General features: G+C 39.1%; 1 protein-coding gene across 12 annotated transcripts in view; it reads right to left on the bottom strand.

Annotated features, from left to right (window-relative positions):
* Window positions 1–25,789, bottom strand: part of LOC144596572 (CAP-Gly domain-containing linker protein 4) — a 180,831-nt gene that overhangs the window by 63,133 nt on the left and 91,909 nt on the right. For 11 of the 12 annotated variants that reach the window (XR_013547632.1, XM_078405041.1, XM_078405042.1 and 8 more), the window contains 4 exons: window positions 21,332–21,467; window positions 17,707–17,844; window positions 6,590–6,670; window positions 1,347–1,505 (listed from right to left, as the gene is read on the bottom strand). Coding sequence is in view for 11 of the 12 variants with exons in the window: in XM_078405041.1 (XP_078261167.1) it covers window positions 1,347–1,505; window positions 6,590–6,670; window positions 17,707–17,844; window positions 21,332–21,467 (514 nt within the window). In the remaining variant the exon portion in view is untranslated. The remainder of the gene's footprint in view (window positions 1–1,346; window positions 1,506–6,589; window positions 6,671–17,706; window positions 17,845–21,331; window positions 21,468–25,789) is intronic. The other variant, XM_078405049.1, reaches the window with a different exon arrangement.

The raw sequence follows: 25,789 nt of genomic DNA, 5'->3' as shown, positions 1-25,789 counted from the left end.
ATGGGACAGCCATTGTCCTCAAAAGACATCCTCTCATTCAGCACAATAGGTAAAACATGGCAGGCTCAATGGACTGCATGTTTAAGTGATAGGCTGCATTTCTTTCTGCTGACGATCACTGTATTGAGTTGATGACCCTGAACATTTGGATGGCCTGCAATCTGAAAAAATCTGTATACTGTATTTCCAATTCCTAATGCTTTCTGATCAAGGGGGAAGAGAAGAGATTTCCTCTCTTTACATAAAAATATACTGCAAGACATTGTACATCCAGAATAATGCTACAAACTGCAGCATGTGGTATGTATCAGGCACAGTGGCTTGGAATGATCCAGTGATTAAGAATTTCAAGACAAGCCTGACATTCGCCTATGTGGGCCGGATAGTCCAGGCATTGGTGCATGGCTGGAGCTCTGACAGGTGAAACTGCAGATATTTGAAACCACTGCCTTAGAGATATCAACATCAAGAGGCATTGTAATCTGGTGAGAACCATTGTACCTAGACTCTCACGCTCCTCCACCCCTTTCTTCCTGCTTCCGGTTGAGTGGAGATCCAGCTGGATCTTAAATAAGCCAATCATATTTTGGGGGGTAAACATTGGCTTTACCATCAAAATGGCATGAAATATCCCACGGTTTAACAGCAGTAAAGTTCACAATAGATTATTGCAACAGACGTCTTAATAAACCTACAAGTAAATGACAATCCATTTAAATAATGCAGGTTGAGGCTTGAACTTAATCTCCGTGCCTGGTCCTCAATGTGGTCATTATAAATACAGATGGACCCCGGGTTATGTAAGGGTTCCATTCTTGAGAACTATCAATAAGCTAATTTCTCCATAAAAGTCAATTTTCTACAATAATGCAAATCATATCCCCCTGCTAACACTTGCTATAACCCTTTGATTTCATCTGAATAATCTTCCGAACGTATATCCATTACATATACTGTATTCATCCATTAATAAATACCACAAAACATTTTACCAGTTTTATTACTATCGTGAAAAATGCTTGAAACATATATGGGAGAATTTGAGCAAAATTAGATTTCCATAAGTCAAACCATTCCTAATGAAGGAGCCCCTGTCTATTTGAATGTGGAACTATCAATTTTGTACTGTGTGAAGATTGAGTGATTTATGTGACATAGTTGAGCACCAGAGGAAAGTGAAGTGCTCAGATCAATGCTTCATTATGTCGAAAGTACTCTACAAGGTACCAAGTATGCCTTGCTATACATTTAGTCCTTCAATTCAATTCAATTCTGCATTGCTTAAATCCATTATCCATTTTCTTCTTGTTTACAATAGCTTTGACTTTGTGAATATAGATAAATACCTGCGGTGTTTTTGGTGATGGCAGGTACCAGTTTAGTTGCCATCTTCTTTGAGTGGGTCAAGTTCCATTGTCGAGTAAGTAGCTGCATCTGTCTGGATTGTCTACTCTCTATTGAAGAGGAAGAAGTAGAGGACGAGCTGGATGACCCAGACTGAGAAGCTGAGTAGATGACATACAATGTAACAGAGAAAGGAAGAGTGTCATAAAAGAGACCAAGACATATTTAAGTCTCCAAAGTACATAATTCAAAAGCAAGCACAATAGATTTATCATACATTGACATGCAGATTATACACATTTCAATTCAATGAGTTAGTTGAAGAGATTTTTTTCAGCACATTGGAACCTCTGTAGATAAACTTCTATTTCTGTCATTTTCTCTCACACATTTTGCCATTTTGGACATTTTTCACTTTTTCAAAATAATAAAACCTTTGTTTTGATTCTTCAAATTCATTGACTTAGAAATGTTTCATGAATAGGGATTGACGAATTTGTTCAACTTCTAATTTCTTAGTGGCACACTAAATATCCATTAAATTGTAATACATCTAACAGCATATGTCGGAATGGTGATCCACAAAGCCTCACTCTAGCTGTGATAATCGACCAAACACAAGTCCAAAGGCACTGTGGATGATAGAAAAGAGTCTGCCATAGAAAAAATTGCACGACTTAATTCAAAAATCTCCTATCCTGCAAGTAGAGAAGATCATGAAGAAAGTAGGCTGGGAACTGGATTGGGAGTCGGCAGGGGAAAAGATGACTATTGAAGAAGAGCAGAGATGTAATGATGGGTGGGAGATTCTTCAGGTGAAAGAGGAGGCCAAGTGGGGTTGTATCATGGGGATGGATGAATAGCCATAGTGGGTCTGAGGGGGAAGAGTCAAGAAATTGTCGGAGTGTTGGGATGTGTTTGGTTAAGGTGAGGAGGGCATAGATTTAATAGGAACCTGAGGGGTAATTTTTTTTACAGAAAGGAGTGGTAGGTGTATGGAATGATCTGCCGGAGGAGGTAGTTGAGGCAAGTACTATCACAATGTGTAAGAAACATTTACACAGGTACATGAATAGGATAGGTTTATAGGGATATGTGGTAAACGTAGGCAGATAGGACTTGTGTAGATGGGACATATTGGTTGGAGTGGGCAAGTTGGGCCGAAGAGTCTGGTTCCATGCAGTACAACTCAATGGCTTTAGATGGAGAGGATCCGACCTAAGAGATGATGGGAGCAAACTGTGAGGCTACCTGGTGAATTGTGATGATTATCATAGAGCTGTTAGTCAGGCAAGTAGATGACTGGAGGAGGGATAAATCAAGATGATCAGATATCAGTTAGTAAGGGAGATGATCTGGTGGGATGAGGGGCAGTACACAGAGAGACAATAGGAAGTGGTGGCTTGGCTACCTGTGAACATGGGCAGTGAGATGGCAGGTGGGAATAATCAGCGATCCCCGCACATTAACACTATCCTACACACCCTAGGGGCAATTTTTGCATTTGCCCAGCCAATTAACCTACATACCTGTACGTCTTTGGAGTTGTGGCCAAATAAGGGCAAGATTTTTAAATAATACTAAGGCAGACATGAAGCCTCCAATTAGTAATTGCTTTTTATGTGAAGACAACTACAGGCCTCCTGTACTCAGCTAAATTTTACCTGAATTACATCAAAAGCACTTTTTTTGGCATCACTTCATAAGCCAGCAAAGACCCAGGTCTAAGTTCAGTCCCTTAAATTAAATTAAATTACATACTGCTCATTGTTCAATTTATTGATTAGCAATCCCAAAGAATTTCTATATCTATTGGGAGTTGTTAATTGATATTTCTCAGTCTGGGTTTTCATTAGGCATGTGAATTGGTTTATTGTGCTGGCACAATAAAAGCCACAGTGCTGGAGAGTTTTTTAAACAATAGGTCCAAACATATTACTCAAAATTGATATAAAAACTAGAAATGTAAATATGTATCCCAGCTCCAAATCCAAAGGGGAGGCAGAATGAGAAGACCAGTGACTGGAGAACAAGGTGACACAAAGAACTGCAGATGCTAGCTGACAAAAAAAGACTCTCTGGAGAACATAAATAGGTGACGTTTTGGGTCAGGGCACTTCTTCAAACAGATTGTGCTGGTTGGGGGGGGGGGGAAAGCTGGAAGGGAAATGGGGTAGGACAAAGCCTGTCACATGATCGGTGGATATAGGTGAGAGGGGGGTGGTATTGATTGGCAGACGGTCGGACAAAGGCTAGAGATGAACAGGGATCAGGTTACCAAGTATGATATGGCTGGGAACTTATTTATAAGTGTACTGAATTTATTGAATTCTTAAAAATGATTATATATTATGTGTGTGTATTAACGGGGTTATTAACCTGCTGCAAAGAAGAATTTCTATGTTCTGATGTCGGTACGTATGACAATTAAACAAGCTTGAATTCTGACTCTCTTGAAACTTCATTATGGACTTCCTGAGGACTGGGGAAAGAGGATTGGGGGCAATGATCAGTGGGGCAATGGGAACTATGGGTGGGATGTCTGAGTATTGGAAAAGCTGCCGATCATCAGGAGTGGCTGAAATTCAAATCCAAAGAGTGGAATAGTGATCAAATAAATAGCTGAGAAGGGCATCTCAACATTAATTTGCTGTCTGAGTAGAATAATGTTTCACTCTATATTGCAAAGAAATATCATCAAAATTAATTCTGAGCCCATTAATCTCAGTATCAATAAGCATTTATGGGTCAATATTAAGATCTCGATGAATCAAAGGATCAGCAAGAATGCCAAGTAAATTAATTTAAATGATAAAATGTTATTGAAGGAAAAGTGATACCTAGTGTAAATAACATATGTTGCACACATCATTAAATATCCTCTGAAAAAAATACTCTTTGTGGCATTCTTCAGCAATATTATTTACTAGCATAGTATTTTTCTTTATTAAAGGCAATATTTACATTATCTCATGCAGTTATATTTTTGGCACAACACATGAATGACAGATTGGCATTGGAGTGGGTGGAGCACAATTTACCAGAGTGATCCACGGTTTAAAGATTAAATTATGAGGTTAAATTGCAGAGAATGAACTTTATTGCAGGGAGCAAAAGAGTAACCAAATGGGGGAAGTTAAAATAATTGTTGATTACGTAAATTAGGATGAGCTGCTTCCACACATGGGGAGACAGTGGAACAAGGGATGAAAACTAAACTGCAGCCAAGCCTTTCATGGGCAAAGTGAGGAGGCATTGTTTCTCATAGAAGGTAATCAAAATCTGGAACACTCTCCCACAAATTACAGTTGAGGCGAAGTTGATTGAAAATATTAAAATTGCAATTGTTGAAATCCTGCCTAACAAAGGTATGCAGGGTTATGGAACAAAGGTATATAGCTGGACTCAAAATACTGATCAGGAGTTACCTAACTAAATGATATAACAAACTACAAGGCCAGTTCCTGTTCATATATTTACAAAGATATGTTTCTTATGTGACTCAATCAATGATGAAAGCAAATGTGTGATTTTAATAGTCTCCCAGGAGGAACAAAGTAGAAAATAAATATTGCTCAGGACACATACTCAGGCATGTTTGGCCCCCTTCCTGCAATCTGCTATTACAAAATGTTTTTTTCCCCATAGGCACAAATAATCCAGCAAATCCCACTTGAAATATTGAAATCTGACTCTGCAGTATTGGGCTAAATCATACTTTAACCTGCTGACATAGCAGATAACGTTTGTGCCACAGAGAAGGACCAAACAAGAAATTGCTTGTATTTGCTTTTTATGCTTGGTTCCCAGCAAGATCTAGCTACCTGAGATTTTGTTTATTCTAGTTGTGGTGACGCCTGCCTGTTTCTGGTGCACAAATAACACCCCTGGACTAAACACCCCAGTGGCCACAGTTTAAGAATAAGGGGTAGGCCATTTAGAATGGAGATGAGGAAAAAACATTTTCAGTCAGAGAGTTGTAAATCTGTGGAATTCTCTGCTTCAGAAGGCAGTGGAGGCCAATTCTCTGGATGCTTTCAAGAGAGAGCTAGACAGAGCTCTTAAAGATAGCGGAGTCAGGGGGTATGGGGAGAAGGCAGGAACGGGGTTCTGATTGTGAATGATCAGCCATGATCACATTGAATGGCGGTGCTGGCTCAAAGGGCCGAATGGCCTCCTCATCTATTGTCTATTGTCGATTGACCTGTCCCCAACACTATTATGTTAGGGGCCACGGCGTTCTGGGGTACCGGCCTAGCAAATTACTGCTCCAAATTAAATGTTTATCGCTAAACTGATAAGATTCTGATTAAGTCTGGCACAAGGCTGTATCTAAACAATTCTTAAATGCTCATCAATCTGTGATGCTTGATGGAAAAAGAAGAAAATAGGCAGGAAACAAAAAATAACATCTGAAGGAACTTTGGTACATTAGACTATCAAGTGTAGTTCAACAGTAAGAAGATTGTTGGGTGAAAGTTGATAGCAGAGCCCAATATACGTTTGATACATTCTCCATATTGTGTTTGTTTCCTGCTAAGTTTTTGATAGTTCCATTCTTAAACAGATTCTCTGACCTGCCCAGTTACCTCCCCTGCCCCCATCCCCACCCAAAGATCCAACTACATGATGGAGAGTATAGAATGAAATTATTTAGGGAGAAATAGAAAGCTAGAAAAATAGGAGGGGAGAGAAATAAAATTAAACTGAAATTAAAGCAAGATGAAAGAGGCATAACAATTAAACCAGAGAGGAGAGGAGAGGAGAAAGTTAATTAAGTTAAAAGAAACTGTAAATTGAAAGAGAAAGGGAAAGAGAGAAAAATTAACAAGAACTTTTCGCGAGAAAAAGTGACGAGCCAAAACCAGTAGTTGATAGGGTGTGATAGTTGCAAATTTAAGATCCCGAGTCTTGAAGCACATGAAACTGTCCTTATCATTTACTAGTCCTGATAATATAAATAGGTTTAATAAATTTATAAAACATTGGAAAGTAGGAGCCAACAATTAGGAAGATTAACTCATTTTGATTCATTATCTTGTCTAAATTTAGCAAAATAATTAACATGACAAGCCAAAGAAACAGCGGAATCCATGCTTTTGCAATCTTGTCAAAAAACAAGAATTTCAAAGCGAGCATTTTTGTATGCAAATATCAATTTTAATTATTTTTTCTAAAACAGTTAGCAGGTTAATTTTAAATTAAGAATCAAATCCAATTCCAAGTAAACATTATCAATGTATACCTTCCGTTCCGGTTTGAGGTTTGGTAACATCCTGAGCAGGAATGGGGGGCTTTGAAACATACTTTTTGGAAGGAGGTAAACCTTTTAATGGAAAAATTATTTGATAATCAAATGAGTGGTAAAAAATAGCAGGAATATGTTTACATAGATTAAACTGCCAGATATATTTTAAATGCAAGTGGTAAAATACACGTTTTAAAATATCAGGATATATTTGACTGTAAATATTGTAGTATACTCCAATGAAGACATTATGAGGTAAATGTTGTAAAGCTGTCTTCAAGTGGGCATCAACTGAAAATTAGGCCATAAAGGTACAAGCTAGCATAGAAGGAGGCTATTTGCCGTATTATATACATATTAGCTCTCCAAAAGAATATATGATCAGTTCTAAACCTCAGCCCCCTCTCTTTATCCTGACAATTTTTCCTCACCATTTTTTACCCATTTCCCTCTTATAAACCACAATGGAACCTGCTTCTGATTAAAACATGGCAAAGGTCCTAACACCAATGTTTGAGGAAAGCCACTATTTATCTTTCTCAGTACAAAGACATTTCACCATGGTTCTCTGTTGCCTGTGACTAAGCCAACTTCAAATCAATTCTATCAGTGTCCCTGACACCAGGATATCAATTACCACAGAACTCCTTTAAACCACCTGCCTCTCATTTTAAATCTATTCCCTCTAGTTTTAGACTGTCCTACCATGGGAAACTAACACTGGCTATCTAATTTATGAATACCTCTCTTCCTCATATCTATGGGAAAGAAAAGCAAACAAGAAGTAAAATGAACTACCAATTTTTAATCAGCTGTTTTAATCGAATGATTAAAAAAATAATCCTATTATTTCATGATGTTCGGGTAATACATTCAGCCACATATCATTTTGAAGACTTTGCACTGTATATCAGGGTCGCCATTGTCAGACTCATTAAGTTCTTTTGTAGAGTTGGGCAAAGGTTATAGAGCAAAACAACTGGTTTATTGGCTTGGAAGTATTGGAAGTATTTATTGGCTTGGATTTTGCAGGTAAAAGCCAATGGGCAAGGCTGTCACCATTTCTGCACAAAATTGTGAAATTGCTCTGTTAAAAAAAAGCAGGCTCAGAATTTCAAGTCACGTATGCACAAATGCAGAAATCCTGAAATCGCTAACAGCTGTTTGCTGTCATTTCTGCAACTGCATGCTGATTCTGAACTCATTGCTCCCAGCAAGTGAGCACAAAGTTACAGGAATTCCTTGCGCCTTATGGTGGGGAATCTGCTCAAACTCCTATGCCAGGTTTTGCCCGATAAACAGAATTCTTTGCCATTCTTTTTAGTAATTGCACAAGCATTAAACATGTTCAAATTAGTTTTAATATTGTAATGGCAGTTTCTATACCATCTCGAAATCCCACTTCGATAGCCATTACTTTATTTAATTATTTATGCAGGTACTAAAAAAGTCCAAGGGGAAAATAAGTTTGTTTTTTTGCAGTTTCATCACCAAAGTATAAATTTCAGTCAAATGTCAACAATAATCATGCATCCTACAGAGTAAAACTTGCAAGTGGATTTTTTGATATTTTCCATTCACCTGTTAGTTTTACTCGACAGAATGTAAATATGGTGTTTGTAAATAACACTTGAGTCAAAGGAATTAAATAATAATTGAGCATTCCCAAACAGTCTGTAATAATAACTGAAAAGCCTTGGAAATGGTGAAGAAACATTTAGTCAAGCTTTCAAAATCATAACAGACAATCTCAAGATTTGAAGAACAAATTCTTAGTGAAGAGATCTCACAAATTATTGATTATATTTTTGTTCGCTTAAATATATAATTATCTACACATCCTGTGATTAAATGCCACCAAAAATCTTATTGAAATGCTTAATCAGTTTATCATGGAAAGGGATTTGCTGCAAAACGAATTCACAATGAGGTTAAATTGGAAAGCCTCCAAAAATGAGTGCAAGAATCAAAGTGGACAATTAACTTGAATGATTACTTCCAACATATACAGTAATAATGCATCACTAGCTAAACTATCTAAATTCGAGTTCTCTGACTTATGGAGTGACAAGGGGACCTAATATTTTAAATGAGCACCATCATTTAAATAAGCCTCTACTATGAAAGGCAGCCTCTCACATCCTGCATTAACCACACCCCAAATCTCCCAAAGAAGAGGTGGATAATGGCTGTAGCATGGGTTGACATGTATTCTGAAACTCACTCAGGCCATGGAGAGTTCATGAAAGACAGCAACATAGAATAGAGAAGACTCCAAGTTTTCCAACTCAACACCTGTGCCACCAGGAAGGGCCCAGTGTCCTTCACGTATTCACAGGCCAGATGTGTATGTGTGACCGACATCGCTTCCAATTCTAAGGTGCAAATTGGAAGGAACATCCTTCACATATACATGTCTAAGTAAACGCGAGGAGATAATTGTGCTGCTTAATGCCAAACAATGAAAACCTGGATGCGGTGATGCAAAAAATGAATATACACAGTTGGACTCAGTCACAGATGCGGAGAGAATGGAAACGAACCCTTTGGCCCACCTTGTTCATGCCAATGAAGTTGGCAAGTGGGTAGTTCCCTTTGGCCCATAGACCTCTAAACCTTTCTCATCCATATATATATATCTAATTATGTTTTAATAGTCATGATTGTATCCACTTCCATAGCTTTGTCTGGCAGTTCACACCAGATACAGAGTACCCTGCAAGTGAAAAGGTTGTGTCTGAGGTCCCTCTTAAATCTTTCTAATTTCACCTTAAGCCTATTCCCTTAGTTTTAGAATCCTCTACCCTGGGAAAAAGATTGTGAGCATTCACTATATCCAAGGTAGACACAAAATGCTGGAGTAACTCAGTGGGTCAGGCAGCATCTCCGGAGAGAAGGAATGGGTGATGTATTATGTCGAGACCCTTCTTCAGACTGATGTCAGGGGAGGGGGCGGGACAAAGATACGATGTAGTAGGAGACAGGAAGACTAGTGGGAGAACTGGGAAGGGGGAGGGGAAAGAGAGGGACAGAGAAACTATCTGAAGTTAGAGAAGTCAATGTTCATACCGCTGGGGTGTAAACTGCCGAAGCGAAATATGAGATGCTGTTCCTCCAATTTGCGCTGGGCCTCACTACCTCCAATTTGCACTGGGCCTCACTAATTGAAGGAACAGCATCACTTATTTCGCTTGGGCAGTTTACACCCCAGCGGTATGAACATTGACTTCTCTAACCAGATCCTCATCAGTCTGACGAAGGGTCTCGACCCAAAACGTCACCCATTCCTTCTCTCCAGAGATGCTGCCTGACCCACAGAGTTACTCCAGCATTTTGTGCCTACCTTCGATTTAAACCAGCATCTATAGTTTTCTTTCCTATTCACTATATCCATGTGCCTCATGATATTGTACAACTCAAGATAGTCACCCCTCAGCCACCAATGCTCCAAAGAAAATATTCAACCTAATCCAACCTCTCCCTCTCACTCTAGCCCACAAGCCTAGATAACATCCTGATGTATCTCTTCTGTACCCATTCCAACTTAATGACATTCCTCCTCCAGCATGCTTCACAGTTTGGTTTGGGAACAGCTCTGACTAAGACCACAAGATTGCAGAGAGTTGGAGATGTAGCTGGGCCATCACACAGACCAGTCTTCTTACCATTGAGGAGATACAAGGAACTGCAGATGCTGGTTTACACACGAAAGCCACAAAGTGCTTGAGTAACTCAGTGGGTCAGGTAGCATCTTGGGAGAACAAGAGAAAGCACAAAATACTGCCCGACACAAAGATCTGTATGTCTTTGTACATGAAACACTGGAAGTTACACTGCAGATAATATGCAGGAAAAGCAACGAGCAAGTAAGTACAGCAAACATCCAGAAAAGCAAATGGGGTGGAGAAAAATATTAAGGAAGTCCTGCTTTGTAGGCAATTCAGAGAAGGATCACCAAGATTTCTGGGATGAAAGAACTGATGTACTAAGGAAGACTTAAGAAGATAGGGCCTACCTCCATTGGTGTTTAATAGAATGAGAGATGATCTGTTGAAACATGTAAGATTGTAAGGGAAACATGTAAGATTGTAATGCAAGTTAGGTATTTCGCCTAGAGATTCCAGTTACAAAAGAAGTGGCTGCTTTAATCTTAAACTATATTCCGAACCAAAAGAAACCATTTTATTATGTTCTCATATTCTTCCCGTAACATGGCCATTGTCAAAATCCTTTTGTATTCATGCTGAATACACTTGTACATTTATGAAAGGGCATTCACATCTTGTAATGACTATAAGCTGAGGGTTTTGCCTGGAGAACTATCATTGTATTCTAGCCCTGACACAATCTCACCCTGCATTGGATTTCAACTAACAATCAATTCAGGGCTCCAACATCTTGGGTGTATTGTTCACTCTTGTGCAAAACATAGTTATCTGCAGATAATGCACTCCAGTGAAGAGGAATCGGAGGCATCCTCTTTGATTCCCTGCAAGTACTTCACAAGGGTTTGTGATCCATGAAAAACATTAAGTCTAAGCCGTACAAGTACTTAATGAACATGTAGGAAGGAACTACAGATGCTGGTTTAAACCGAAAATAGACACAAAAAGCTGGAATAACAGCGTGACAGGCAGCATCCCTGGAGAGAAGGAATGGCTGACATTTCAGGTCAAGACCCTTCATCTCTGGAGGGAAGGACTTAATGAACTTTGTCACTCTGAGCCAATAGTTGAATCATTTTAAAGATAAACGCTGAAGTAACTCAGCGGGTCAGACAGCACCTCCAGAGAAAAAGGATAGGTGATGTTTTGGGTCGGGACTTTTCTTTAGTGGTCACCTATCCTTTTTCCCCAGAGATGTTACTTGACATGCTGAGTTACTCCAGCACTTTATATCTATCTTTGGTATAAACCAGCATCTGCAGTTCTTTGTCTCTACAGCTGAATCATTTTGTTTATTTGTAAATAACATTTCTTTGACTTGGAAATGAACCTTGATACAAAATTAGTCAAGTTACCCATCTCCATTCCATGCCACAAAACTACAGGGCTCATAGTGGCTTAATCAACAAATAAACTATGAATTCGGCAGCAACTGTTTCAACTTTCAGAATAAGATATTTCGTTTTTTGTCCACTTCTGTTTTATTTTGAGGATCAGCAATCCATGTAGAGGTCCTATCACTTTGCCTAGTTTTGGCAGTTAACATCTGTAATAGTTGAGAAGTCCCAAACAGGCCTTCAGGTCAGTAATGATGGTCGAACTAAGGGACCCCTCTTCAAGAGTCCCGATCCAAAATGTCACCTGTCCATTTCCCCCCACAGATGCTGCCTGAGCCACTGAGTTCTTCCATCACTTTGTTTTTTGCTCAAGATTCCAACATCTGCAGTTCCTTGCTTCTGCTTTAATTTTGTACTCCACTAGATGGAGTCTTTCAGCATCTGTCCTTAGACTACTTTTAAGACACATTTGTCTGTACTCCTACTTGATGAAATCAATGGTACATTTTATGAATTCTCTTTATTTTCTTGCTCTATCTTTCCATGAGTTATCTTTTTAATCTTCTAACTTGATCTACTAATAAGACATGTCAAGAGTTGTGATGATTTGTCTTTCTCTGAGCTGATCAAATTATCAAAGCATCAGCTTTTGCTTTTTTGTTGGTTGTAATCTTGTAATCTTGTTATTTTTTTAATCTCCACAGATTTGAATGCTACTATCTGAATTCAGAACAGAAAACTCAACCTGCTTCCTGTAAAAACATCAGTTACCCCTAACATTTTCTTTCAGACAATAATGTAAAGGTTGTTCTTGTAAGAATCTTGATAGGCTGCATCGGGTAAATCTTTGCTTCTGGAAATCTGTTATCCTCATTCCAGTCTAGTTTATATGTAATTCCAAAGAATAAGGAACTGAAGAAAATACATATTGGTGAATAATAAAATAGTCTTAGAGGAGATGTGAGACTTAAAGCTAATAAATACCTAGGTCTGATGATTTACAACCAAGAGTTTTCAAAAGTGGTGGCTAATGTGATTGTGAACTCCAAGGTTATTATCTTCAAAGATTCTATAGATTCTGAAAATGATATTGGATTGAAGGGTTGAAAATGTATTACCACTATTTATGAAAGGATGGAGAGAGAAAATAGGAAACGACCCATTTGTTGGTCTAGCAGAGAATTCCTAGAATCTGGAATGAAAAATGCACATACAGAATGAAAAGAATAATAGGATTGAGCAAAATCAGTATAGATTTACCAAAGGAAAATATTCCTCACTAATCCATAGGAGCACTTTAAGCATCTGACTAATAGAATACACTGTGGATGTGGCACCTTTGGGTTTTCAGAAGGTTTTCAATAAGATTCCACACATAAAGTTCCAGCACACACATTTTGGGGCTAATATATGGATTGGGAACAGTATTGGGCAGAAAGCAAAGAAGGAGAGCAGGCAGATCTTAAACTGACAGGTTGCAACTAGTGAGATAGCACATGAGATGAGCTCCTCCTACTCGCAAACTATATGGTACATGATACACATGAGGATGTTGCTGATTCAGAAATGATATTGCATTCACTACGGAAGAAAAATTGATTTTTAGTTGCACAATGCTGAAAGGAAGTGTTATGAAATTGAATTTTTAGATACATATTACTTTTCTGTTCTTTTTTCCCAATTTTTTGCTTTTGCATTTTTTGCTACAATTCCCCCATGGCCACCCAGCTGACTGAGTTGAACCAAATTCTGGCAAAGCCATTATTGAACTTACTGAAAGAAAGTAATTCACATTCAATAATCAATGATCAATCATGAATCAATGATCTATCTTCCACTGTCATATCCCACAGCCACAGGTTTTAATGGAATTATAGAACACAACAGTTTAAGAGATCCATATCTCCCCTTTCAGAAGAAAAAAATTCCAACCATGTCCTACAATCCAGCCACACCACCTAGTAATATTTTTTTTAAATAACCAGACGTCTGGTGTCCTAAAACTTTAGTTTTCCAACCAAGGAGTTGAGTAACTCAAACTTGACAAATGCTTCTGGCTGACAATAATAGATTTAGCTAATTGGAGAAATTCACATAGGTAAAATTCACAATGTCGCAGTATGTCAGCATTGATAATGCTCCATTGGAAAGCTTAACATTTCAGCTGACCATATCAAGAATGCCTGCAGTCATTGACTTACACTTTCTAAACCACTGATTATTAAAAGATGGAACCAACAAATAACACTGTTTTTCCCCACCTTGCATGCTGATATTGTATACTTCAAAACCAGGTCTTAATATTTACAGGAAGGAAAAGAGAGCGAAAATAGCTTTTTGGTCCAGGCCACAGAGGTCATAACAAATTTAATGGATCTTACTATTTCCCAACTAACCTAACCTTTTAGACTTTAGACTTTACTTTAGATTTTAGGCATAAAGCGCGGAAACAGGCCCTTTGGCCCACCGGGTCCACACCGACCAGCGATCACCCCCATACAATAGCATTATCCTACAAACTAAGGACAATTCACAATTTTACCAAAGCCAATTTAGCTATAAACGTGTACATAGAGTGATACAGTGTGGAAACAGGCCCTTTGGTCCAACTCGCCCACACCGGCCAACAATGTCCCAGCTACCCTAGTCCCACTTGCCTGAGCTTGGTCCATATCCCTCCAAACCTTTCCTATCCATGTACCTGTCTAACTGTTTCTTAAACAATGGGATACTCCCAGCTTCAACTACCTCCTCTGGCAGCTTGTTCCATACACCCACCACCCTTTATGTGAAAAAGTGACCCCTCGGATTCCTATTAAATCTTTTCCCCTTCACCTTGAACCTATGTCCTCGGGTCCTCGATTCCCCTACCCTGAGCAAAAGACTCTACCCGATCTATTCCTCTCATGATTTTGTATACCTCTATAAGATCTCCCCTCATCCTCCTGCGCTCCATGGAATAGAGACCCAGCCTAGTCAACCTCTCCCTATAGCTCACACCCTCTAGTCCTGGCAACATCCTCGGTATGGGAGAAAACCGGAGCACCCAGTGAAAACCCAAGTGGGCACAGGGAGAACGTACAAACTCCTTACAGACAGTACCCGTAGTCAGGATCGAACCTGGGTCTCTGGCACTGTGCCGCCCAACTGGATGACAGCACCAGAAGCCACTGCAGTTTTGAAGAGCAGAAAAATGGATGTCCCTAGGGCCTGACCATGTGTATGCTAGGACTTTGCGAAATGTAAGAGAAAAAAAATTCAGGGGCCGTCGCAGAAATTTCTATATCTTCCTTAGCCAGGGGTGAGGTACTAGAGGACTGGATGATGGCTAAAAACAGATAAATCCCCTGGGCCTGACCATGTGTATCCCAGGACGAGGAATGCAAGTGGCATTTTGATCCGAGTAGATATATGAAAGATGTGATTAACTGTGCAAAATAAGTAAAGTATTCATTGAATCCAATAATGCATGCCACTTCAAATAATTTTGACCATTACAAAGAAAGGGCATCAGATCATTTAGTTGAATATAACATGCTTGTCTAATTTCCTGTGTTCATTGATTACTTTTATAAATCTTTATGCATATGGTATCACACACACTTCCAATTCAGTTTGATGTATCTTCCAAACAATTTTAAACTAAAATTTACAGCATCAGATAATTATAGAATAAGTTGAAAATTTATTATAGGAATCGCTAAATGGGACAATATTGCAAATTGTTCCAATACTTCTAGATTTACTTAGTAATGTTCAGATCCAAAAATTTACATAAGATAATGAAATAGCTGGAGGAACTGAGACATTAAAGGATATCTAAGTACTCAGATTGCATAGACAGAAATTTGCCTTTGATAAGTCAGATGAGTCCATCAAGCTATTTTTTTACTTGTGCTAATAATTCCTTTCATAATGCATGTGAAATACATGCAACATTTGAAGGTCAGAAAGTTATCCAAGGATTGTTCATCTTCATAATAGCTTATTTAATTGCCCCAGTAGTATAACAATCACAAATTATTTATGGCAGCCATCATGTTTTCTTCCCTCTAATGCTTCTACTGCCTTTTTTACAATGAAAATGTCATTGCCAATTTATTCACTAATCAAAAATAACGTGTGAGTGGCAATAACAACATTTTACTCCTTTGCTATTTCCATTTTCTCAGAGGAATATCAAAGATCAAGCAGCTTACCATAAAATCATTTTTTTAAAACACTTTTGGTATTGCCACTTTACTTTTGTACTTTAGTTTGAATAAAGGGGAGGCACGGTGGCGCAGCGGTAGAGTTGCTGCCTTACAGCGCCAGAGACCCGGGTTCGGTCCTGACTACGGGTGCTGTCTGTACAGAGTTTGTACGTTCTCCCCGTGACCTGCATGAGTTTTCTCCGGGATCTCCGGTTTCCTCCCACACTCCAAAGACATACAGGTTTGTAGGTCAATTGGCTTGGAAGAAGTGTAAATTGTCCCTAGTGTGTGTAGGAGATCGCTGGTTGGTGCTGACTCAGTGGGCCGAAGAGCCTGTTTCCGCGCTGTATCTCTAAAGTAAATTTTTAACGTATGGAGAATTGTCAACAATTCCTTCAACTAATTTATGACTAAGTGATTGGGTGTAAGTCCATCAACTTCAAAAGAAAATGAAACAAACTCTGAGATGTTATGTCTTCCTCTCAGATAGTTCCTCGGGATCAAAGATGACTTAGTTCCACTCTGCTTTCTCTGTTAGCTAATGATAGTTCCGCACACGGAGTGGTTGCGGCCCACTGGGATGGGTGAGGGAACGGGTCTTTGCACTGCTTGGGCATGTGTGCTCCCAATGCTCGCCACTGCGGTTCGCAATTCTATCCCAAATGCTCCTTCTCCACAGAGCATTCATGGGACTGAGATTACCTGGAGATGCTGAATTTCTTGATAGACCATGGACAAGTGCAGCACAAGACATCATGTGTCAACCCATCAACACTACAACGCTTGACATCTTGTTTGGCACGGACATTATGGGTTTTCGGCTGACAATGTGGCAAACATTGTTAATGTCAAGTTAAACTAATCTCCTGTACATGATGCATATCCCCCCCCCATTCCATGCATATTGATATGCCTATCTAAAAGCCTCTTATATGCCACATGAAAGATCTTTGCATTGAAATCTATTCGCAGTTAGGCTTTGAGCATATCCTTAAATCGCTTCCTCCACCTGCCAGGTAATCTCCTCCCTGTAGTATGTAATCTTCTAAATACTGTTGAGAGTATTATAAAATATGCGGAAAGTCAAAATGACTCCAGTTACTGGTAATCTCAAACATAAAACAGAAAATGCTGTAAACAATTGGCAGGTTGGACAGCATGCAAGGATGGAGTGTTAACATTTCAGCTCCACGATCTTCATCAGAACTGGATTTCTCTTTCTATGGATGCTGCCAAACTTGATGAGTGTTTCCAACATTTTCAGCATAGAGAGTTTAGAGAGATACAGAGTGGAAACCGGCCCTTCGGCCCATTGACTTCACACAGACCACAATCACCCGTACACTAGTTCCATCCTTGACACTAGGGACAATTTACAGAAGCCAATTAACCTGCAACCCTGCATGTCTTAGGAATGTGGGAGGGAACCAGAGTACCCGAAGAAAACCTAAGCGGTCACAGGGAGAATGTACAACCTCCGTACAGACAGCACCAATAGTCAGAATTAAACCCGGGTCTCTGGCACTGAAAGACAGCAACTCTACCGCTGCACCACTGTGCCGCCCAACTTGTATTATTTGATAAATATCTATGTTTCTAAGTTGTTATTGTTCATCCCATATTTTCAGATCTCTTCTCTCTAATCATCAATATGCATTCTTTGGTTTTATTTATTGCTGTCAGAAATCCAAAAGCATGTTTTAACATAAGCAATGATATTATCAGTTTAGCTCTCAATAATATGTGAAAAGCAAGACATAACATTTTTGATTCAATTTTATCTGACCATCAGACTAGAGTGATCAATAAAATGAACTATCACAAAAAATAATTAAAATCAAAACAACATCCAGACTAAGGATAAAGAGTTTTTGGAAAGATTAATGTCATTTTATCTTGCCTTAATAATTTTTGCCTACCTGTGTTCACCTTTGATGTAACACGTGACAAGTCCATTTTTTGAGATTGGACAGAAATTGTTTTAACTGATGATGTCTTGTTAAATCTCCTTTTCTCTGTGGGAACTTTGCTAATCTTGGAAAGTGGCGCAAAAATTCCTTGAAAAAAACAATAAACTATTAAAAAACTATTTTCTGAGAAAACATTTCTGGATTAACCTTAGAGAATTATCAAATACAAATTTCATTTTTCAAGGGAGTACTGTCTTCTCAAAGACTGTAAGTTCATAAATTCATAAACATAGGAGCAAAATTAGGACATTCGGCCCATCGAGTCTTCTCTACCATTCAACATGGCTGATCTCAACTCCATTCTCTTGCCTTCTCCCCATAACCTTCAACGCCCTTACTTTTGAAGAACCTATCAATCTCCGCTTTAAAAATACCTGATGATGTGGCCTCCATACCCTTCTATGGCAATGAATTCCACAAATTCACCACCCTCTGGCTCAAGAAATTCCTCCTCATCTCCTACCTAAAGGTACATCCTTTACAAGGGAAAAGGTAAGAACATTAGAAATCAGTGCAGTGGTAGACTACTGCATCTGCTCCTCCATTCAACCATATCATGGCTAATTCTATCCTAACATTATTTTCCTAAACATTCCCCATATCCTCAATTTCTCCAAGATCCAAAAGTCTATCAAGTTTAGTTCTGAATGAAAGTGATATCAGAGCCTAAACAGTTCTCTGAGGTAGAGAATTCCAAAGACTGACCACCCTTTGAGTTGAGGAATTTTTCCTCATTTCACTCATAATTTAATTTGAGACTATGAATCTTAGTTCTCGGTCTTCAGCCTTTCTTGTACCTATGCTGCTAAATCCTCTCAGGACTTTTATGATTCAAGAGGTCACTCCTTCTAAACTGATGAATGGAGCCTTCGGTCTTCGTGTTCTCTTTTCATAAAACTGATTTGCCACCTCGGAATCCATATGGTGAATCTTTGCTGCACACCTTCAACAAAGAGTATACCCAAAATTTGTCTACAATTCTCTGGGTGTGGTATCACAAAGACCAAATTTAATTCTGCTATAAGGAATATTCTACCATGACATCTTTTTTCTCTTGTATTCAACTCTTCTACCAATAAAGCCCAATAAACCATTTACCTTCCTAATTTCCTGTGCTGCGTCTACTTGGCAGCTTTTAGTGATTTATGTACAAGGTGATTAAGGACCCTTTGAAATCTACCCATTCCCATCTCTTCAAAAAATATTCGACATTTCTGTTATTTTTCTACTCTTTACTGCTCTCATTTTTCCATCTTGTACTCCATCAGCCTTGTTGCTCAGCAATTCGCTTATCTGTATTCTCTTGAAACCTTTTTGCAGCCTTCTTTACCCAAGAAGTGAAGTACAGAAACTGCAGCAAGGTTAAACATAGGCAGATGTATCAGAACACACTCAGGGTATGCTTCATCTAAAATTCGCAAATTATAGAGAGCTGCCAGGAGTTTTTGTGTCTGGTAAAACTGATTTTATTTACCAAATGAGAAATTGTCAATTTGCCAAACATAATCTGGCTTATAACAACAGCACGCTTGTTGTCTTCATTTCAAAATCCTAAATGAATTGAGGTTGAATTGTAAACTCTTAATAATGTTCACACTGCTGATGTTAGATTAACTGGCCAATCACACAGTTTATCCTTCCCTCCCTAACACTTACTGCATTGCTAGTCAGAATAGTCAGGAGTCAAGAATGTTTTATTGTCATATGTCCCAGATGGAACAATGAAATTCTTACTTGCAGCAGCACAACAGAATATGTAAACTTTGTACACTGTAAACAATATGAGAGAGGGGAAAAAAAGTTCAGTGTGTGCATATATGCACATACTCAGAAATACATATATACATATATACAGTGCATTCAGAGAGTGTTCAGACCCCTTCACTTTTCCACATTTTGTTACGTTACAGCCTTATTTTAAAATGGATTAAATTCTTTTTTTTTAATCACTAATCTACACACAATACCCCACAATAAAAAAGTGAAAACAGGTGTTGAGACGTTTTTGCAAAGTAATTAAAAAGAAATAACTGAAATATCACATTTACACAAGTATTCAGACCCTTTATTCAGTACTTTGTTGAGGCACCTTTGGCAGCGATTACAGCCTCAAGTCTTCTTGGGTATGACACTACAAGCTTGGCACACTTGTATTTGGGTAACTTCTCCTATTCTCTGCAGATCCTCTCAAGCTCTGTCAGGTTGGATGGGGAGCGTCGATGCACAGCTATTTTCAGGTCCCACCAGAGATGTTCGATCGGGTTCAAGTCCGGGCTCTGGCTGGGCCACTCAAGGACATTCACAGACTTGTCATGAAGCCACTCCTGCGTTGTCTTGGCTGGGTGCTTAGGGTCATTGTCCTGTTGGAAGGGGAACCTCTGCCCCAGTCTGAGGTTCAGAACCCTCTGGAGCAGGTTTTCATCAAGGATCTCTCTGTACTTTGCTCCGTTAATCTTTCCCTTGATCCCGACTAATCTCCCAGTTCCTGCTGCTGAAAAGCATCCCCACAGCATGATGCTGCCACCATGCTTCACCGTAGGTATGGTATTGGCCAGGTGATGAGCGGTGCCGCTTAGTATTCAGGCCAAAGAGTTCAATCTTGGTTTCATCAGACCAGAGTACATTGTTTCTCACGGTCTGAGAGTCCTTTTGATGCCTTTTGGCAAACTCCAAGTGGGCTGTCATGTGCCTTTTACTGAGAAGTGGTTTCCGTCTGGCCACTCTACCATAAAGGCTTGATTGGTGGAGTGCTGCAGATATAGTTGTCCTTCTGGAAGGTTCCCCCATCTTAAACAATAGACAATAGACAATAGGTGCAGGAGGAGGCCATTCGGCCCTTCGAGCCAACACCGCCATTCAATGTGATCATGGCTGATCATTCTCAATCAGTACCCCGTCCCTGCCTTCTCCCCATACCCCCTGACTCCGCTATCCTTAAGAGCTCTATCTCTCTCTCTCTTGAATGCATTCAGAGAATTGGCCTCCACTGCCTTCTGAGGCAGATAATTCCACTGATTCACAAATCTCTGACTGAAAAAGTTTTTCCTCATCTCAGTTCTAAATGGCCTACCCCTTATTCTTAAACTGTGGCCCTTGTTCTGGACTCCCCCAACATTGGGAACATGTTTCCTGCCTCTAACGTGTCCAACACCTTAATAATCTTATACGTTTTGATAAGATCTCCTCTCATTCTTCTAAATTCCAGTGTATATAAGCCTAGTCGCTCCAGTCTTTCAACATATGACAGTCTTCACAGATTGATGATAAAAAAAGAATTTAATACATTTTAAAAGTGAAGGGGTCTGAATACTTTCAGAATTCACTGTATACATATATATATATATGTATATATATACACACACACGCAAGCACACGTACATACACACAAAAAAACAAACAATAATAGTGCAATAATTACAATAGTATTCTATGTAGTTCAGAGCTTATTAGAGTTTGTAGTGTTTAATTGCCAAATGATCAGGAAATTTACAATGATTATTGAATTCATAAGAAACATGCTCAGAAAGTAACTGCTCAGCATCATTCTAAGAGCATAAATAAGGCATGGCAATACCATATTTCACAGGGCAGCTGAAGTACTGAATGCCACAGATACTTCCATCATTCTTCCCCTCTGGTTCATCCAGCTCAATCCCTGCCCACTGGCCGCTGGCAAATTCAGTGGTACCACAAAATCGTAGCATTCCAACCTAAGACAAAAAGTATGAAGAGTGAAATACAAGAGAAATACAAGAGGCTAGTAATTTGCTTTCATATCGTTCTTTGGATATTGTTTATCCAAAAATCAAGAAGTTGCATTTTATTATAATCTTTTTCCCAGGATGAAAAAATCTAATACTAGAAGGCATAGCTTTAAGATGACAGGAATAACGTTTGAAAGGGATGTGCTGGGCAAGTGTTTTTACATTGATGGTGGCGAACGCGTGCGACACATTGCCATGGATGGTGGTTGGTGAAACAGATACGTAGTAGCATTTGAGACATTTTTGGAGAGGCACATGGATATGCAGGGAATGGAAGGATTATGTGCAGCTAGATAAGTGGTCTTAGCATCATGTTCAGCACAGACATTATCAGCCTAAGGACCTGTTCTTGTGCTGTAGTTCTATGTTCTATCATGCATTTTCAGGCCCTGACTTAACATAAAGAGTGCATCAACGTGAGAAGACTTCATAGGGCTTTAGATGTGGAAAGCTGGGAACATGAAGGCTTTCACATTTAAGCAACTGGATCTCAATTAAATAATATGTGGTATACTCTTGCTAATCAGCCAGCCAGGCCCCATGAGCAGAATGATAGGACCTTACAACATGAAACCACAGCTGGGAATCTGTGGGTATGGCTGTGACAAACAGAAAAGACTAGCTGTAATCGTGAATTCAGAATGATGATGAAAAGGCTCCAACATCAGATGATAACTCGTTTGCCCTCTCCACAAATCCAAAGGGTGGTCCAGTGGCACAGCGGTAGAGTCGTTGTCTCAATGTGCCAGAGACGTGGGTTCGATACGAGTGCTGTCTGTATGGAATTTGTACGTTCTCGCTGTGACTGTGTGGGTTTTCTCTGGGTGCTAGGGTTTCCTCCCACATTCCAAAGCAGTGAAGGTATCTAGGTTCATTGCCTTCTGTACATTGACCCTAGTGTGAAAGATGCGATACTGGGATAATATAGTACTAGTGCACGGGTGATTGCCTGCCTCCGTGGACTCGGTGGGCCGAAAAGCCCGTTTCCACACTGTATCTCTAAACTAAACGAACTAAATGTTGCCTGACCTTCTGAATGTTTCTGGCATTTTATGTTTTTTTATTCCTGACACATTTTACCCAGTGGAAGAGACAATACCAATCAACCGCTATTTCCTCTCAATTATCCTGTTCTCTTGCACCCCAATTTGGGACTCAGCATGAAACTTCAAATGATAACATAATTGAACATAATTTGTGGATGCAAGAGGGAGACCTGGCTGCTTCCCTGCAATGGTCTTTCTCAAATTAGGCAGTATGGGAAAGAAAAAGAATCAGATGCTAATTTCTCTCCATATTCAGTTTCTGCCAGGTGAAGGCACTTAATAACATCTCTATTATCTCAGATAAGTATTTCCATGGAGTTTGCTTCCCAGGCAATAATTGAAACAAATGTTAATTCTTTCAGATTAAAATTACTTTTCTGTTTTTGGGAACTATTATTTTCAATTGGAGTACATGATTAAGTTGAAAGATATGATACATAATATGTTTGGGATAAACATTGGGCCTAAAGCTCACTTTCTTCTAGTTGAGTTTTACTCATCTTAAGTAGGCATCTCTTGCTAAAGACTAATAACCATGCCTAGTCAACAACTCCATTACCATTGTAGACTACTGCAATTGTGTGCCAACTAGATAAATCTGAGACCTATTTGTGTCTATTGTTCACTCAGATCACTTATTATTTATGTGGCATACACAAGGTTCAGTTTACGTCAAAATTTAGTATTTTACCATAGGCTGATGAATCTGAAATAATCCAGTATGCTAATAACTTCCAGAAATAATTAGAAATGACTATAAATGTCAAAAAAAGATATAAAGTGCTGGAGTAACTCAGCAGATCAGGGAGCATCTCTGGAGAACATGAACATGAACATCTACTTCATTGGGGACTATATTCCTCATCGGGGACCCTCGGACTATTTTTGATCGGACGTCATTGGCTTTACCTTGCACTAAACGTTATTCCCTTTTCATGTATCTGTACACTGAATGGCTCAATTGTAATCATGTATTGTCTTTCCGCTGGCTGGCTAGCACGCAACAAAAGCTTTTCACTGTATTGATAACATCTCTATTAAACAGAACTGAACTGAAGTGACGTTTCGTGTCGGGACCCTTCCTTCGCCTACAAATGTTAGTTTTATCAGCAATATCCACATCCCATAAACAAATAATTAAATGTAGGTCTTGTAAAAAGCATCTAATTTACAAGATGCATGAAATATTGTTAATTTGACTCTAATAGTTTCCAATAATACCTTCAACACTTTTTCAAGAGCAGGAAAACACGTTTCAAACAATTTACTCAGGTAAAGCTTATATTAGGCATCCCTTCCAAAAAAAAATGTAGAGTATGGGTCTGTACATGAAACCAGTTGGAAATTTGTTGCTATTTTTAGTTCAGGAATACAGCATGAACCAACGATCACCCGTACACGAGTTCTATCCTACACTTTAGGGACAATGTACAGAAGCCAATTAACCTGCAAACCTACTCGTCTTTGGAATGTGGGAGGAAACCAGAGCACATGGAGAAAACCCACGTAGTCATGGGGAGAATGTATAAACTCCGTAAAGATGGCACCCGCAGTCCTGATCGAACCTGGGTATCTGGCTCTGAGGCAGGAACTCTACCACTGCGCCACTCTGCCATGGTATGCTGCGGTAGTTTTATGTTGCAAAAACTGTTATGATGAGCCAAAGAAGCACGAAGAAGGCACAACAAAGGACACGACAAAGTTTAAAAGATAGCTTGAAAAAAGTGCAGTAAAAGAGTAAAAGGTAAAAGAGTAAAAGTAGGATCCTTCAGGAGCCAATGTAAGCTTTTACAGAGAATATACATCACTGTGATGTCAGAAGCAGTAGTATTGTGATTACCTCCCCTGTTGTTGTTCCATGCCAAATGATTTATCTTAAGGTCATTGCTGTCAAAGAATCCCATCTGTAATTCAAATGCTGAAATAGCTGCACTTTCAGTGCTGGTGCCCGAGGCAGATTGCCAAACTTATTGAAGTGAAGCCCAAGACCCAATTTCAGTGAGGTCAGCCTTCGCCTGCAGGTTGGGCCAGATAATCAGTCTGGAACTAAAAGTGGCCAAGATGAATGTTTGGCCCATAGATACAGTGAGTAAGATGTTTTCTTAATCTAATTTAATTTAACAATAAAACAAGACAAATTTTGGTAATAATCAGAGATTTGTTGATAACAATAAGATAGGAGCAGAAGGCAAGAAACGAAAAATGAGAAGGGAAACAGATTGGAATTACAGAAGGCACTGGTCAGTTGATAGGTTTTGAGAGTTGCACATAAATTGTAGGAAGCGGATAAATTGTTGAGGATGAGTTGTGAAAGAATGAATAGAACAGAACAGAAAACATACGCTGCACTTAAAGAGGAAGTGAACAGGATTGGGAAGGAACACAACTTACAGGGAGAAGGATTCTGAAGAAAGACCTGATGATCACATTTTGCTACAAACCTTAACCCACAAGCAGCCTTTACATTACGTGGCTCATCTGACTTCATCTTAAAAGATGTGAAAACTTCACTTTCTTGCTAAAATGTAGCAGAACTGATAACGAGGAAAACATCAAATTATGTTAACATTTCAAGTGCAAAGTTTATCTGGAGACTTTGCTTTGTGCAAATCTTTGAACACATGACTCTGAACCCAAGATTAAATGAGCTGCCTTTGGTATCTTGACAGATTTACGGAATTAGTCACAGAACCCCAAAGGCCTGAAAGACAGATTTATTCTTATTTTTTTCTGTTTTTCTTCATTTAAATTGACCTTTGCACCCTGGGCTAAAATAAGGACTGTGATAGTGGAGGTGGAAAGATCAGGTGAGATTATTGCATTCCCCATTTTTAATCCCTGTGTAGGTAGAGTCGGAAATGCACATGTGGAGATTAAGTGAAAGGCTTCCCTTCTTTCCCTTGTAAAACAATGTTGTCAGAGTTTTGCATGGGTAATGGTCAGCAAGTTACTGGTGACTGACAGGCACTGTTGAAACTTTTTCCCAACAAAAAGCCACAGTTATGTTAAAAAATGGAGAGTAAATTGATAAGGAAATAATATAATGTAGGTTTTTAAGTACATTGAGAGTCTACTTCATTTTCTATTCAATAATCTCACTTAAAGACCAATAGAGAAGATACGTACAATAAAGAACTGTCTCTCTGGTGCATGGACTCTAAATTTGCGTTTAAACATATTAGTCAGTTCAGGTTGTCTGTGCAGCTGTTCCAAAGACTCGGA

The sequence above is a fragment of the Rhinoraja longicauda genome, chromosome 9, assembly GCF_053455715.1.
Source record: "Rhinoraja longicauda isolate Sanriku21f chromosome 9, sRhiLon1.1, whole genome shotgun sequence".
In the NCBI taxonomy this organism is placed as follows: domain Eukaryota; kingdom Metazoa; phylum Chordata; class Chondrichthyes; order Rajiformes; family Arhynchobatidae; genus Rhinoraja; species Rhinoraja longicauda.
This window is presented reverse-complemented; position numbering and strand designations above follow the sequence as displayed.